The following is a 15,570-nucleotide window of genomic DNA, read 5'->3' as shown; positions in this document are numbered from 1 at the left end:
TATACTAAAAAAACTTGACTGTGCACAATTCATATTTATGAAACAATTCTGTCAGTTCTAATTCCAAATCAAAACCAATACACAGAATATTACCTTAATATTCTGCAAACCTCTTAGAGCACAAACGACAAGAAAAACGTCTTCCAAAACAAATACCCACATATTTGTTTATATCGGTTTACATTATTTACATTGTACTCTTACATTATCTTAGAATACACACTTTGCTCCACATTATTTCAAAAATACACATACAAAATTCAATTTAAATATTTAAATACATCTGGAAAATTTCTGCTTGCAGTACATCCAGGAGAAAAGACATTACTTTCACTGCTTTTTGAATCCCTTCAGGATGGGGTAGATATTTTCAAAAGCTTCATAGATCTCAGAACGTTCTTTAGCCCCTGTGAAAACAAAGAGCACAACTGGGGATTTATAGTGATCAGAGCCTTGTTATTACCGTGTCACGAAATTACAAGAATAAGGGTATCCTTAATACCCTTATTTGTGTAATCCATGAATTTACAAGAATATGGGTATGATTTATGTCTTATAGTTACAAGAGATAAGCTACAACAGATATTAAGATACATGTGTATGAAGCACAGGTACTGTGCCAGTGTTGATGAAGGTATCAGTATCAACTGGAACAAATTAATTAGTAAATTATTCAGAGCACTTTTGCATGTTCTTGTTCAAGTGCCATTGTGATGCATGCTGTTGTTTTTCTGCGTCACTAGGAATGGATGTTTTAATATGTTCATATCTGGAGATCTCTGATCCCTGATATTATCCCCGCAGGGAAGGGATAAGGTATCCAGGTGATCTAGTCCAATGCAATGGCCCCACACAGCACTTACCCGTCAACACCACCTTCCCCGAGACGAAGATCAGCAGCACAATGCGGGGCTTCACCATGCGATAGATCAGCCCTGGGAACAGCTCGGGCTCATAGCTGGAACACAGGGGGTTAGAGGGAAGATTCTGCGATTAGAGCCAAAGAACATCCAGATACAGGGCCCACTGAAACACACACACAGCTTCGCTTTCTCTCTGTCACTGTTTCTACAAGGAGGAAAACAGTCTCTCAAAAATGCCCCACAAAAATGGTCAATCTTATATCTTATGTTATATCTTAAAAATAGTAAATGTTATATCTTACGAAAGACTTTTAAGAGGTATCTTTGGCTCAGCAAGCTCTGTAAGAGCCTGCAAACGTCAATACTGTGCTTTCTTAGTTAATACCTCTCCGTCTTTGCCAAATCTTTCCTGCACTCAGGTGTGGTTTGGAAAAACAGGGTGATAGCAAGGCCTTTTTCTGCTTCTGTTGTGCATTCATGGTAGTGTTAAAAAAAAGACTTCCCTGGCCTCCTTTCCTGGAATCACGGTAACAAATCTAGGTGGGTGGTTTGAGTCACTGTGTGAACAGGGAAACACAAGACCCATGTACTAACATAGAAACAACAAGCTTGGATCAAATCCAAGAAAGAGACTGGGTTTTGCTTCTGAATTAAACAAGACTGAGGGAGAAAGTGACTGCCTACATAACCTGGTCCCAGTTTATCTCCCACAAATTCAGTGGGAAAAGGGAATGGATCAAGATTCCACATTGCTAGGAAAAGTCTACTGATTATTAGTCTACTCTTCTAATTTGTGATGGAAAGAATTACCTCTTTGTTGAGACTGCAGGCGAAGAATTTCTCTGAAAGACGGTAGCCACTTATAAACAAGATAGAAGGATCAAGGGACAAATTAGTGTAGCTAAGTTTTGATGAAAAGGTATACAAATTAATGTAAAACTTAAATTAAATGTTAAAAGTTAACAGAAATATTAAAGTATGTTAAAACCTTTAGGTCACAGCAGTATTACTTAGCTCACCTGTCTATGTTCTTTTTTGTTGGTTTCAATATATTTTAATTGAATGGCAATAAATGTTATTTTCGCATCTGTAGTAAAAATGTACACAAGATAATTTGACGTGACACATCTGCAAGTATATGCACACTAGACTGCTTGAGAATTTTTTATAACTTGTTTTTGTGGATGGGCTTGTGCATGGAAAGATGGAAAAATAATAAAGTTGCAAAAAAAAACCCTATTTGGTAACCTTTCTGGAATGCATGAAGTGAATAGGATTTCTTTGTGGTGGGTAGCACCATCTGGTGGCGAAGTGGGGTTTAGCACCCGCCACTGCATACCTGCTGAATTGCTGGTGAGTGAGCACCAGACCCTCGAGGCGGATGGGGAAGCAGACATCACAGCTGCCCACCATGTTCTGGATCTTGAAGTCCAAGAATTTGGCAGGGAAGCCCAGCTTCTGCACCACCCGAGCATACTTCCGGGCAGCTAATCGTGACTGCTCCTCACTTCCAGGAAGGGGAGATGGAAACAGCTTTTACATATACCGGCATCAGATAGAGTACAATCTAGTCTCCATCTGTAACTTTATAGTTATAAATGGCTTCCTACCTATTGAGGATGTTCACATGGCACAACAACACATAAGCATTTTAAGCAATTTTGTTAGATCTTCTAAGCAAGGAATTATTGTATTAATTTCAGAACTAAATAGCTCCTTCCTCCCAGGAGACTACAAAACAATGCTTTGCTAGTGCAAAACATTCACCAAGTCATTCAAACAGTAATCATCAAAGGTAAGTTGCAGGCCTTATTAATTTGCTTTTTCTTTAGAGAGATTCACTTACACTGTTTCAACACACTGGTTTTACCAAACAAGAATTGATTCCTGGTATCCCAGTCAAAGCCAATATTTCTCTCACTGCAAAATCAAGGCTTTTGTAAGCCCAGAATCTGCCCTGCCTCTATGTCAATGTCAGGTCAGCATTAATCGGCCTTGTGCTCAGACAGGAGGTGTGCTGTGCAGGGTCTCCTCACCTCTTGGCACCTGTGCAGACCATCTTTCCCGAGCTGAAGATCAGCGCGGTGGTCCTGGGCTCCCGAATCCTCATGATCACAGCCGCAAAGCGCTGTACAGAGAGGACAGTGCATGAACCACAGTAAATATGACCTGCGTCGCTTTAAAAGTATTTGTCCGGGCATCTCTAGAAACAGTTACTCCTCAGCGTGTTAGACTGCTCATCCACTGCTGAAGGCAGCTGAATGAAATACCAGACAAGGTTCTACAAAGTCCCAAAGGAATGATATCAAGCAGAGTGGAATGCTGGACAAAACGAACTTCCTCAGACGCCGAACACTGTTAGAAGTATTTTGTTCTTCACAGCGTTTATGCCCCCACAGCGCTGCTGTTACACAAATAACCCCACAGGCACTGTGCAGCGTGGCACCCCCGTTACCTTGGGGTTGTACTCGGCATTTCGGGCCTGCAGAGCTATGGACTTCAGGTCCAGACTGCACGCCAGGTTCACAGTGGACACGATGTTTCTGCGCACAAAGACCAACAGCACAGCGTTGGTGCCCCTTTCACTCACATAAACACATGTGTGTCTAGCCTCTTGACGGAAAACAGAAGAAGTTAATTGAAACTGGCAACTGCGAGACAAATGTTTCCGAGGGAGGGGTGAATCAAGCACCATTTCTTGTTTGCGAACGTGACTTTTTTCAATTGTATGGCTGAAAGCCCAGTTCGGAGTCTAGATTGTGGGAATAATAACTCACGTATATCCAAAATATTCCTTTTTTACATTATGATTCATATTTTAAAGACTAGGTAACTAGGTGTTCTGCTTCCCTCAGTGCGAGAAATGACACCACAATTACAATGGGGCACACTTACTGCAGCTGTGGGACTATTCCGGAACTTTCAGACACCGGCGTCATGGGGGTCATGGGGGTCATCGGGGTCATGGGAAGGGGGCAGAAAGGGGAGGCTCCTGGGGGAGCCTGGCTGGTCTCTACAGTAGGGGCAGGCTCACCCGGCATGCCCCCCTCATAGAATCCACTGTCCTGTGTGTTCTCAATCCCCTGAGTTTGGGGCAGCTCATCCTGAGCGGTGAGGTCATCTGGGAGGAAGCTGAGATCAACCCCAGAGAAATCTTCAGAGAGATCCTTGTCCTGCTGGTGTCCCACGGAGGACAGGAAGGAGGAGCTGTGGAGTGGGGGGTCCACCTGCAGGCCTAGGTCCCTCTCATAGCCCATCATGGGGGTATAGGGGCACTCAGAAGAGTCCTGGGAACAGAGCAGACACAGCCAAAGTTCTGGAAAGCTCCGCAAAGCTGCCTTATAGAGCTGATAGGTCGCTAGGAACCTGTTATACTGATTCATATCACTATAATGGCCAAGCGCAACAAAACTCCAAAACAAGGAAATTTCACGTTGAAAACCTTTCTTCTTTTTAATTTTCAGCCTGAAATCGATCTTGACCTGTTCTTTTACAACCACCTCCCACTGCCTTTCCCGAAACGACTAGGCTTTATTGTAAGCGATACAATATTACAATCAAGTAAAGCTCCAAAATATGAATGTCAGTTACTTAAAAAAATAGAATTTGTTTTTAGTCTTCTTGGTGGGCACATAACCAACAAGAACCGCCTGCTCAAATAATTTAAATCTAATACTGGTGTTCCTTGATTCAGGAAACGTTTTGTAGACACTTTTTCTATTGTCACGGACGTAATTTCAGCTTCCCACAAGCCGGTCAATACAACTCCCATATAAAACCTAAAATTTCAAAATTTACACATAAACACTGGAGTAAAGCTTAGACGTAAACTTGATCACCCGCAGTTACTTACATTTGCAATCGAATGGTCAAAATAGCTTTCCAGAGAAGACTCTCCATCCATTAGGATCCTTTGTACATAAAGTTATCGAATAAGAACAAAAGCTTTTTTATTTTGACTCGACCCAGAGATCAAATTCTGCGTGACGTGCAACTGCGGTTGTTGTCTAACTTCATCTCCGGTTTTTTCTTAATTCGCTTTACTGAGACGACACACTCATCATTCGGTTAATCATGCTAATTGACAACAGGTTAGGTTTCGTCATTAAAAACCGGGGGTATTGTTTGATTTTCACCTCTTTCGGGGGAAACAAAAAAAAACATTTTCATTGTGCTTACGTTCAGAACTGAGTATGTAAAAGATGGGAAAAGAATTGTGAACTTATTCGGCAGGAATTATATCACGAGACACATTATATTAAGTCTTATCACGGAGAATATGCATTGAATTAATAGAAGAAGTCGGACAAAAGAAGACTGCATTTCTCAATATAAACCCCAAAGTTTGTTTAATGTGATTTTAAACAAGATTGTGTTTATTATTATTAGCAGAAGTGGTAATGACAATTCAAGTCTTCAGCTGTTTAAGATTTAAAGAGATGTAGAAATCCCGAAGAATCCTTAATCTCAAGGAGTTGTGCTTGAACATCGGTGAGGCGCGCGGCATCGACTTCGGTTTTATTCAGCCTCCACCCAACAGGGGGCGCGATGCCACAGAAAAGCTGAAAAACATGATCAGCAAAACCTTTCTAGGTTACATGACAATCGATAGTTAGGAACTGGTGAGACGTTTTTGTGTGTGCATAACCCGCATTTGCTTTTAATTTTCAAACTGTATTTATGTGTGTGATTGTTTTGACATGATCCTATGGTTGTCATGGCAGACGGATTGGACGTGCTAAAAACATGCTTAAGACATTTCTCTGAAGAGGCTCGGGGTGAGTTGGTTACACATTTATGGAAATGCATTTCTGATAATTGGTAAGGAGTGCTTTATTATTAATGCGTGATTCAGTAAGGTTTTGATTAGTGCATCTCATTCAAGATTAATAGGCTGCTCAGTTAAATTACCAGGACCCACGTGCTGGGCAATGTTATTTTAGTATGCAAGGGTGAATATACTTTATCTTTTTTTTTATTTATGACTGGCAAATGTAATGCAGAATACATCACTGTTTTGCGGGATACATTATTTTAAAATCGGTGCAACATTCTAAAATATACACAATATACGAGGTATTTACCACGTTGTCCTTTAAAGTCGTATAAAATTACGTTCATATAAAGGGAGGGGTAAGAATATTGTTTAATGGCTTGCTTTTTCGTCATCAGAGCTCTACCTGAACAAACATGTGCCATATTTAGAGTGCCCCCCATCTCCTCTGGAGTTTTATCGGGAGTGGATTGGCCCAAACAAACCCTGTATCATTCGCAATGCATTCAACCACTGGCCAGCCTTGTGCAGGTGGAGTCCTGCTTACCTCCGGTAGGTCTCTTGCATTAGTCCACACTGAAGCTCTCAGCTGGCCAGAGAGCCATGGGAACAAAATGACTTTATTTACTGGTCTTTGTCCTTGTTTGGTTACATTTGCAAAAACAAAAAAGCAAACAAACATGCAGGTCATTTGCTCTCGTCTTTCAATTTTGGGTTTAAGTGGTGCAGTCCTACAATTGGCCCTAGGTGTGTGTGTCTGCCTTGCAGTGGGCTGATGTCCCATCTTCGGGTATGAAGTTTCAGGCCGAAATGTTGTTTCTTTTCTTCTCTTTTCAGTACAGAACAAACCTTTACGTGTTTCTTTGCAGCCTACGCATGCTGACACGGTTACCTCCTTGAACTACTGTCTTGGGAAATGACTTTAATACCAACATAAGCTACCTGACTATGCAGAACCAGGTGCTATTGTTTTTTCTTTCTTCAAGGGTACAGTAATGTGACAGTCCTGTGCGTTCCTGCAGGGAGAGAGTGGGCTCAAAGGTGATCAGTGTCGCTGTCACTCCAAATGGCTATGCCGATGCAGTATGCGGTGATCGATTCGTCATGCCTGAGGAGCGGCACATGCCCTTTTCCTCTGTCCTGGACATCATGGAGCGGAAGGTGGAGAGTGAGGGAGTGTTCTATGTGCAGAAGCAGTGCTCCAACCTGACTGAGGAGCTCCCTGAGCTCACAGAGGACTTGGAAACTCACATCCCCTGGATGAGTGAGGCCCTAGGTACAGTACATGGAACTTGTAGAAACATTGCTATCCTATGGATAGAACATTCTCTGAATGGCTGCCCTACAGTTAGAAATTTTTTTCATTGTAGTGGGGTCTTAAGAGTAGTTCCTGTTCTCTTTTCACTTGTCGGTCAAGTGTGTTTGTGAGCAGATTGTCCTGTGAGGGTTTTGGACAACTCAATTTGTAGAAGAGTCTCTAGAAAGAGACTCAACATTTGAGATACATTTTTTCCTAACATAGAGCTGCATATTACTTTAGTGGCATTCATTATTTTCATGGTCTTTTTAGGGAAGAAGCCTGACGCTGTGAACTTCTGGCTGGGAGACTCTGCTGCTGTTACATCATGTAAGCATTACAGTGATAGACATCGGATGCAGAAAAATCGTATGCGATTCATGTTGCCACTGACTCTAACGTATAGAAACAGCAGTTATACTGTAACGTGATCTAAGATCTTAGCTTTTATTCCCTGGAGTAGAGGTGCTCAGTTGTTGTTCTTGTTTCCAGTGCACAAGGACCACTATGAGAACTTGTACTGCGTGATCACAGGAGAGAAGCACTTCATTCTCATCCCCCCATCAGACAGGCCCTTCATTCCATATGGTAACCTGGATATTTTGTAATGTTTGCACTTCCTTGGGATAGCTAGTGCAGCCTTTTCAGCAAAGAAATTGCACAAACCCCAAAACACTTTTAAATTTACAACAACTCAAGTAGAAAGTAAACAAAAATAATCTCCCATAAACCTAAGTAAAAGGCAATATTTCCCAATTATTACAGCTAACACTATTTGCAAATCGAATAACAGCAGAAGCGGAAAAATACTCTCCAGACAAACTCAATTAAATGGGAACAAAAAAAACATGTAATAGATTTTAAAAAAATCCTTAATTTATTTAGCACTTTTCTGGACACTCCGTTTAAAGTGCTTTACAGGTAAGGGGGACTCCCCTCCACCACCTCCTCCACCAATGTGCAGCCCCACCTGGATGCTCCCCACACACTAGCTACTGGATCAGTGAGGAGGAGAAAAGAGTGATGAAGCCAATTCATTACACTGCCTTGCTTAAAAAATCCAGTACAGAATACACAAGGGGCATATTCATTGAAATGTCTGAGTATTCCTTTAAATAACAATAAAAACAAATCTACAGTAACACTGTTCTCTGCAAGTGAGATGGATCCGTTTTGAGGTCCTGCAAGGTTTTCAATTTTCCTGGAGTATGAAGGGAATTTACCTACCGTAGCACTTGTTGGGCTTAGGGATAAGAGTTTTGCAAAGTTTATAGGCAAATGGTTATGGATTTGCATAACCTGGAGGATGGATATAAAGAAATTTCACAAAAATCTGAATCTACCCTTTACCACTGTTGTGTCCTTTATGTACAGTATCTCCCCAGGATGGGCTGGTTCAGAGGGCAAATTTAAATCTAAAGGCAACGGTATCAACACAAATCGGCATCTTCAGGACACAAAGTGTTGATAATGAGCATACAGTGATTTGCTAAAATACGTTAGAATAACAATTGGCTCCGTGTCTCATGGTCAGGTAAAGCACACTGCATGAGAACACTGAATAAGGTATATAGCATGCTTTAGGTGAAAGGAAGGTTAAATATCGTCCAGGAAGAGCCAGGATGCTCACAGAGCTCTTCCTGTGTCTGTATTCCTGTGACTAGAGCTGTACCAGCCCGCCACATTCAGCCAGGGGGAAGATGGCACGTTCGAAGTGGTGGATGAGCAGAACGCTGACAAGGTAAGAAGACAAAGGATTGCAAGTTGCCCATAATGTCTCAGTCCTGTACTGCTTCCTGCTGCTGTGATACTCCCTGCAGAGCTCTGTGATGAAATAAGGAATCTATTAACCTAACTGTTCATTGTGCCTCCTTACATATTCATGTAATAGACTAGAATGATTAGAAGCTCTCTGGGAAGCAACTATTTTAATACATATCTCTTATTGTATTTGAAGTATGCTGTATAAACACTGTCTTCAATCGTGTCATCTGTGTATTCCAAAGCACTCTACAGTAGACTGTATAAGATTATTTGGCTTCATCTTTATTAATACTCTGTTGAACAAACGTGCATTTCTTTGCAACATAGCCTGTATGTCTGTGTGAAGGTGCCTTGGATTCCTGTGGACCCTCTGAGCCCTGACTATGAGCGTTACCCAGAGTACAGGCAGGCCAGACCTCTGAGCTGTACAGTGAGAGCTGGGGAGATGCTCTTCCTACCTGCGCTGTGGTTCCACCACGTCAGGCAGTCTCATGGCTGCATTGCAGGTACAAGGGCGAGTCGAATTTAAGAAAAGCGTGAAGTTAGCGAGGGTAGTTATTTGGGTTAGTTGTTCTGTTCAGACACTTGTATTGCAAGCTACTATAAATTGAAGTGAGACAATGATGCTGAATAGATCAAAGCTACCCATGTTATGAGTGAAACTTCTTTTTACTTAATGTTGGAACTCCTTTTTTTATCTAGGTACATAAATCTAAGTCTCATATTCCACTCCCATTGTACCAATGCTGCTCAGGCCAGTGGTTAATAGTCATCTCTTTCTTTCCCTGATTTGACAGCTAGAAAGACAGCTTTTGAAAGTTGGACAGTGCCACTCTTCAGTAGAAAAGGTCAAAGAAACAAAGCTAGAGCACGTTTAGTACTCACCTGTACAAGTCAGACATGTTTTACCCTCTATATCGCACTGAAATAAAACCCATCCATCTTGGAGGATAAGAGAATACTGATAGTATATCCAAAACCACAGTTTCACTAGGTTAATTTATTGGAGTTGCACAGTGTGTGGAATCTTTTGATTAGAACTAAGCTTGTGTTATAGGTAACTAAATGATTAATTTACAGGTAGTATTGTCTCAGTACATGTTCTACTGTTAGATCTTGGGATGTTTTGTATATTAAAAATTGGTGACGTGTTAACAGTGGAGGAAACGAGAGACCATTAAATTGTCAATTTTCTTGAGTGATTTTGACAAAGTAATTGACTAGTCATACATGCTGTTACTCCTATCTAGAATTAGGGCTAGCAATGTCATCTCACGAACTGATACTTTTTTGTAAAATAGAGTCTAAAAAATCCCAACTATTGTTTTTTTTTCCTTTGCAGTCAATTTCTGGTATGACATGGAGTTTGATATCAAGTATAACTACTTCCAGCTGTTGGATTCCCTGTCCAGGGCAGTTGGTCAGCTGGAGAAAGACTGAAGGAAGATATCCCCCTAATGGAATTCCACAAGACCCTCTTTGAGCCACTTCATGAACTGGCTAAACAGCAAATCCTGTTGAGGACACCTCCAGACAACCTCATGTGCTTTCCTGTTGTCTTTCAAATGTCAGACTTCCTATTATTAAAACAAACAGAGGCAGGCCTGTTTTAAGTATGAATGGAAAAAATGACAACAGTGGTATTCCAGTTGATATCAGCTATGCGAAGAATAACTTATACATTTAAATTATTTTTTAGAAGTCATATTATGTAGTACTTCACTACATACTGTCCTTTTTTGACTGTTAGCCACATACCAGGATCATTGTAACCGTGTACTATGACTTCAGAGTGAATTCCAGCCTACAAACTCATGCAGATGCCTTCTTTTATCATCACTAGTATCAGGATCATGTGAAACACAAGAAAGAAGAGTAATAAATATTTATTTTTTTTAAGAGAATCTTGAGGGATATACAGTACAAACACTATGAAGGTAGAAACACTGTTTAAGCCAGCGTGAGAACAGTAACACAGCTTAAAATAGGCTGCCTAAAAAAGACAATTGTTCCTGGTCCACCATAAACAAAGTATTAAGACAAAGTCAGAAAGTAATGGGGAGGTTTAAAACTGAAAACCAAGACCTCTTTTAGCTTCTTTAGGAATAATGCGAATACCCTCATACAATAAATGGGTCATTACATCACCATGCTGTCTTGTGTAATTGCTCTTTCCCCATGCTTTAGTCTTCATGCATTAGAGAATCAAGGTACCTGTTTGTCATGGCTTTCTTAATACTGAACTAATAATTACAACCCTGTCTGTAGGGTGCCTCAAATTTATTTGGTATTTTTAGATTTTATACTCTGGTTTTGTCTCCTCCCTGGGAGACAGTCTGATACCTGCATGGAGAGAGTGCTGAAGGAATTGTTCCATTCTGTATGAGATTTATCCCTTTCATTTGGAAGAGGAATGTAAGCTTCATTTTTGCTCCTGATTCTATGCATTTTATCAGCCAGTAACAGAGTTCTGTAATAAGTCCAAAAGAACTACAGACTGCAGAGCAGGAATGCCACACCTGTTTAAAAATACCCACACAAAGACACAGCTACTACAGGTCCATCTAAAATAAAGTGTTAAGACAAAGTAATAAAATCATGTGGAATTTTAAAAGGGATAAAGTATGATGGTTATTAATTGGAGCAAACTGCGGGCAGCATACCTGGGTAAAGTTTGAGGTCAGGAAGCCACAGGGCCTTATTTAAGGGCCCCACTGTACAGAATAGTGACACATACCAATGCTACTCTGCTACACCATTCTGAAGACCTGCATTGTGCTGGTGATTTTTCACGGTGTCTCAAAGCCAGTTTTGGAGCACGCCAAGATCTTTGTGCTAATTATAGTTCACAGCACAGCCTGTTTAGTTTTTGAATGCCTTCCCCCAGACATTTTCACTTGTATACCAATACTCACAGGGAAAAAACAGGCCAACAGAACCAGGGCTGGCCAGGCAAAACAGTTATTTAGTGAAGTTTACTGCATAGCTGTGGTCTTTAGCATATAGTGCCAAACTTGTGCCAAGTGCTGTAAGTATAGGCTTAAATAGAAAATGTGAAACCTAACATGGAATCTCTCCAATATAATGTTACTGTAGAATCTGAGGTTGTTAAGATTGTATCACTTTGTAGCACAGCAGCAGGCAAGACATGGTTATAGAAATTGCTGGCAGTGATATAAAACTATGGCTGCACAGTGCCACTTTTGCTACAGTTGCATTCTTATTGGGAGAAAATGTGGGTGTTTATGGGTCCAAATGAAAATACAATTTTGGGTCTCCTGAGAAGCCAAAAACACAGGAAGAATGGTGTTTATATAAACTCAGTCCAATTTAGAAGCAATCTGTACTTCAACTAGCCTACCACATGATCTTGCGGTTAGAAAAGTGTTGTAAAGTGCATCTGAGAGGTTTAGAAACCATGACCATACATAGACAACAGGGAGTCTGTGCAGCGTCATGGCTCCCATTATAAATTTATGTTTATGCAGATTCTCATGGAGTTAGTGACAGTGTTCCTTACAGAGATATTGCAGGGCTGTATACTCCCCTTTTCTGACCTCATGGACAGAGATGCGCAGTACTGAAGTTAGGTGGAATGAGGAATTAATAGAGGTTGTCGTCAACCATGGAGTAATTGGGTAAATGACAGGCACATTGGCTGACAAAATATTTTGCCAGGTGCAATAGAGGTGTATGCATACGGTACAGTCTACAAAACCTTTGCTTTGGGTTATTAATACAATGGAAGATTTTTCTGTTCCAGCGATTCTAGCTGTCTCAATTCTGTTATACAAGTGATACCCCCACAAGAGTCATCACATCTCCCTAATTAACCCCAAAGCCAATCCCTTCTTCGGTAGGGTACATTCTTCAGTCAGTGACAGAGGCAGGTCCGTGTCCATTTCAGTTTTCCTTTGCTGTGGTACAATCCTGTATTTCAATTGTCTCTAACCCTAGATAATATGTTCATTTCAGTGTCCCTTTTAGGTCTCACTAAAATACAGTATCTTTCCTCAAATTACATGTTAGGGATGAGCTTTTCAGGTCCAACTCCTATACAGATTTCCTCTAAAGAGGGTGGCTGACATGCATTGTGTATAATAGATAAATTCCAGGAATTGATACATCCTGTATTAAATAGCAGTGCAAGAGAATGTTGCTGGTAAGTTATTAAGGCACCTAGTTCCTTGAGACACACGTGGTCAGCACTGTGAATATCATTTATATGCTGAAGATGAATGTAAAAACAGACAGATTTTTGTTACTGAAAATGACCCATTTCGGATTCAAGAAAGAGTATGGAAATCATTTAAGATTTACAGCTCTAAATGCCAGGATTCGTAACCATTGTGGTCTTTCCAACTTTAAATCTAATGCAGAAAGCTATCCTATCAGTTAGGATCTCTATTTTTCATATGCCTGCAAAGCTCACCTTTCTAATGATATTGAAAGGATATTTGCTATCCTATTCTCACCCAAATCATAACAGGATTGGGATTTTTAAACATGGTTTGCTGGCTTCACTTTTAACGTTAGCTGCCTCTCTCTGTCACTGACAAAATGTTGGAACAAGCACTTATGTCATTTACACCATTAACACCCAGTATAAAATCAAACACTATTATAAAAAAGACATGCACTGTACAATTACCCAGAAAGTACATACTACCCTATACTGAACATGGATGACAAAATTAATACGTTCAAAATTACAATGGACTTGTGAGCATTTAAAACGGAATAAGAGTTGTGTTAAAAACAATTTCAAAGTAAGAATATCTGGAGATTAAGCACTGTAAAGGGCAAATGTTTGCATTTTCTGCAGATTCTTTTGTCTTGGCCACCTGAAAGGCTGCCCTTGTAGGTCATCTGCTTGTAGTGGTATTTGGAGCCCCGGATACTGATTATTTTTATACAGAAGGTTCAGATTCAAAAGAATCTAATATCTATGCAAGTCAAGATAAAGCGCATCTCCTCTCGTTTTTCTTTTACGCCTTCCTTAACAACATACAAAATGTTTTAAAGAGTTAAGTGTGCTCAACACAGCTCCAAGGTGCTTCCGTTAATTTGAGTTCTTTAGAGTCTGAATCTGTATGTTCTTTAGAGTCAAGCAATTCTTCCTTCTGTAGTCATTCCTTCATCTGGCCATGTGTTTCTTATTTCAGTGGACACAACCATAGATAGAGCTGATGGGTGATGAAACATCTCAATATTCATACAGTCATAGGCCATTAGACTAGCTGTAGCCTCACTTAAAACATTTTCTCACATTTTGGGAACTATTTTTTCTGAAGATAAAACAGTTTAAAAGATTTATTTCATTCAGACAGTTTGTATGCATGCACGCTGCTGGCATGTGAGTGCCAGAAGTTGCCTTGCAGCAGAAATGACCAAACATGAAGCGTTAAGAGCAGCATCCACATCCATCTTCCTTTTCATTCACTTCCATCGTGAAGCACACAACATATCCTCTGCCTTGAAGACTCCCAGTGGGCCAGTATTCTGGCTGTTCTACAGAACACCCCAACATCACTGAACACAAAAAAAACATCGTTCTCTTACCCTCAGCCTAAGTGGTCAAAGAAATATCATAGATTTTTCTTGAGAAAAATGGAAAAGGCATACTGTCCCGTTGAATGTTTATCCATCAGGAAAAATGTCTTTACCCTTTTCCATAATTTAAAATGTCATGTTAAAAAATAGATGTTGCACATCCGTTCATTAAAACTATACACAAAATAAAATACATACTAAAATAAAAGACCAAAGTGTATTGCTTGCTCCCGATCAACCATGGCTTTGTATCCTGATTAGGTGAATGGTTTTCCAGTTTATGTCACTGGAGAAGTTCGTGTTCTCCTTCTTGAACACCTTTGCCTTTACTGGTCTAATCCATGGCTTAAGAGGGTGTCTTACAACAGGGTCCTGGTCAGAGCTTGTTGTCCAGCCTCTTCTCCACAGCTTTGAGCAGCATCTCCGAGTACTGCTCCAGCAGAGCCAGGGTCCGCTCCTCGCCCACTCCCCCACCACTGCGCTGCACACACACAGCCCCAGGGTCCAGGCGCCCCCTGTCAGGCAGAGAGTCCAGCTCCGTCCGCATGGCACTGAACGCCTCGCAAAGGATCCCTGCCATCTCCCCCTGCTCTCCACTGGTACTGCTCACCTGGGCAGGACACAGAAACGCATCGCAGCATGGAACATGTCAATCAAAAACACTAGACTGCAAAAAGGCTCTTAAGATGGTGAAGTGATTTTCTTCAATTTAGCTGTGCAATCCTTTTGTGAAATCAAATAGCTATCTTTTTGCAAATGCAGTTTTACTTAGCAAACTATAGAAGCAGACTCACCATTCTGTAGAGCTCTGTGGCTTTTTGCAGACTGCTCTGCAGTTCACTGGCTACCAGCCTGCAGGTCTCCACAGTCACTGTGGGGCCTGGTAGAGAAATGTCACACATCAGCCACTGTGACATATAAGCCTCATTTACAGAGCTATTCCTGACTCTTCACATAACATCTTTAAACAAAATGTGTTAATTCTTCCAAATCAGTTAGATGTTCTTACTTCCCCAAATTTTCCCTCCTCGTGCACATATAGAAAATCTCCTTATTTTAGAACATTTATTAGTTAAGTGAATTTGCAAATAAATGGGGTGTGCAGTTCCAAATAAAATGCAGACATGCCTGAACTACTATCTCATAGGCTTAACACACATATGTCCTCCCAGTGACAGGAGTAATGATTTGAGCACACTCAACAACAAAGACAGTTCAAAGAGACAGGTGAAGAAAGCAAGAAGACAAAGACGGAAGAATAAACCAACACCACAAGTTAATGTAAAAAAGAATGAAAGAAGAAGCATGCCTCACCCATC

The 15,570-nt window shown here is 40.8% G+C and overlaps 3 protein-coding genes across 9 annotated transcripts in view; 1 reads left to right on the top strand and 2 right to left on the bottom strand.

Moving 5' to 3' along the window:
• Positions 1–320: 320 nt before the first annotated feature.
• On the bottom strand, positions 321–4,862 carry tbpl2 (TATA box binding protein like 2). Of its 2 annotated transcripts, none has more exons than XM_006632474.3 (7): positions 4,717–4,862; positions 3,759–4,150; positions 3,319–3,406; positions 2,900–2,991; positions 2,203–2,370; positions 864–958; positions 321–407 (listed from the first exon to the last, which is right to left on the bottom strand). In XM_006632474.3, the coding sequence occupies exons 1-7, from the start codon at positions 4,765–4,767 to the stop codon at positions 331–333; spliced, it is 963 nt and encodes a 320-aa protein (XP_006632537.1). In that variant the 5' UTR covers positions 4,768–4,862; the 3' UTR covers positions 321–330. The 2 variants fall into 2 exon arrangements, with proteins under 2 accessions (XP_006632537.1, XP_015206212.1); XM_015350726.2 differs by lacking the exon at positions 321–407 and adding an exon at positions 1,674–1,722 and having other exon boundaries at positions 883–958.
• Positions 4,863–5,265: 403 nt separating this feature from the next.
• Positions 5,266–10,845, top strand: jmjd7 (jumonji domain containing 7). Of its 4 annotated transcripts, none has more exons than XM_006632473.3 (8): positions 5,266–5,641; positions 6,036–6,189; positions 6,660–6,913; positions 7,208–7,264; positions 7,427–7,522; positions 8,599–8,675; positions 9,045–9,204; positions 10,041–10,845. In XM_006632473.3, the coding sequence occupies exons 1-8, from the start codon at positions 5,572–5,574 to the stop codon at positions 10,136–10,138; spliced, it is 966 nt and encodes a 321-aa protein (XP_006632536.3). In that variant the 5' UTR covers positions 5,266–5,571; the 3' UTR covers positions 10,139–10,845. The 4 variants fall into 4 exon arrangements, with proteins under 4 accessions (XP_006632536.3, XP_069049346.1, XP_069049344.1 ...); XM_069193245.1 differs by lacking the exon at positions 6,036–6,189 and having other exon boundaries at positions 5,269–5,485; positions 5,588–5,641; positions 6,624–6,913; XM_069193243.1 differs by lacking the exon at positions 6,036–6,189 and having other exon boundaries at positions 5,269–5,641; positions 6,624–6,913.
• The window catches only part of mapkbp1 (mitogen-activated protein kinase binding protein 1), a 61,143-nt gene continuing 56,141 nt past the window's right edge, over positions 10,569–15,570 (bottom strand). For all 3 annotated transcript variants that reach the window (XM_015350713.2, XM_015350715.2, XM_015350714.2), the window contains 2 exons: positions 15,046–15,131; positions 10,569–14,861 (listed from right to left, as the gene is read on the bottom strand). In XM_015350713.2, the coding sequence (XP_015206199.2) occupies positions 14,628–14,861; positions 15,046–15,131 (320 nt within the window). In that variant the 3' untranslated portion in view covers positions 10,569–14,627. The remainder of the gene's footprint in view (positions 14,862–15,045; positions 15,132–15,570) is intronic.

The sequence above is a fragment of the Lepisosteus oculatus genome, chromosome 8, assembly GCF_040954835.1.
Source record: "Lepisosteus oculatus isolate fLepOcu1 chromosome 8, fLepOcu1.hap2, whole genome shotgun sequence".
Classification (NCBI taxonomy): Eukaryota; Metazoa; Chordata; class Actinopteri; order Semionotiformes; family Lepisosteidae; genus Lepisosteus; species Lepisosteus oculatus.
Note: the sequence above shows the minus strand (reverse complement) of the source record. Positions and strands in the feature narration are given on the sequence as shown.

Bases quoted from the DNA above. Each gene is read 5' to 3' on its own strand.
- tbpl2 (XM_006632474.3), bottom strand. From the start codon at position 4,767: ATGGATGGAGAGTCTTCTCTGGAAAGCTATTTTGACCATTCGATTGCA. The intron at 4,151-4,716 runs GTAAGTAACTGC...CTCTGTTCCCAG, and splicing joins TTGACCATTCGATTGCAAAT to GACTCTTCTGAGTGCCCCTA. The intron at 2,992-3,318 runs GTAACGGGGGTG...CTCTCTGTACAG, and splicing joins ATGCCGAGTACAACCCCAAG to CGCTTTGCGGCTGTGATCAT.
- jmjd7 (XM_006632473.3), top strand. From the start codon at position 5,572: ATGGTTGTCATGGCAGACGGATTGGACGTGCTAAAAACATGCTTAAGA. The intron at 5,642-6,035 runs GTGAGTTGGTTA...TTTCGTCATCAG, and splicing joins TTTCTCTGAAGAGGCTCGGG to AGCTCTACCTGAACAAACAT. The intron at 6,914-7,207 runs GTACAGTACATG...TGGTCTTTTTAG, and splicing joins CTGGATGAGTGAGGCCCTAG to GGAAGAAGCCTGACGCTGTG.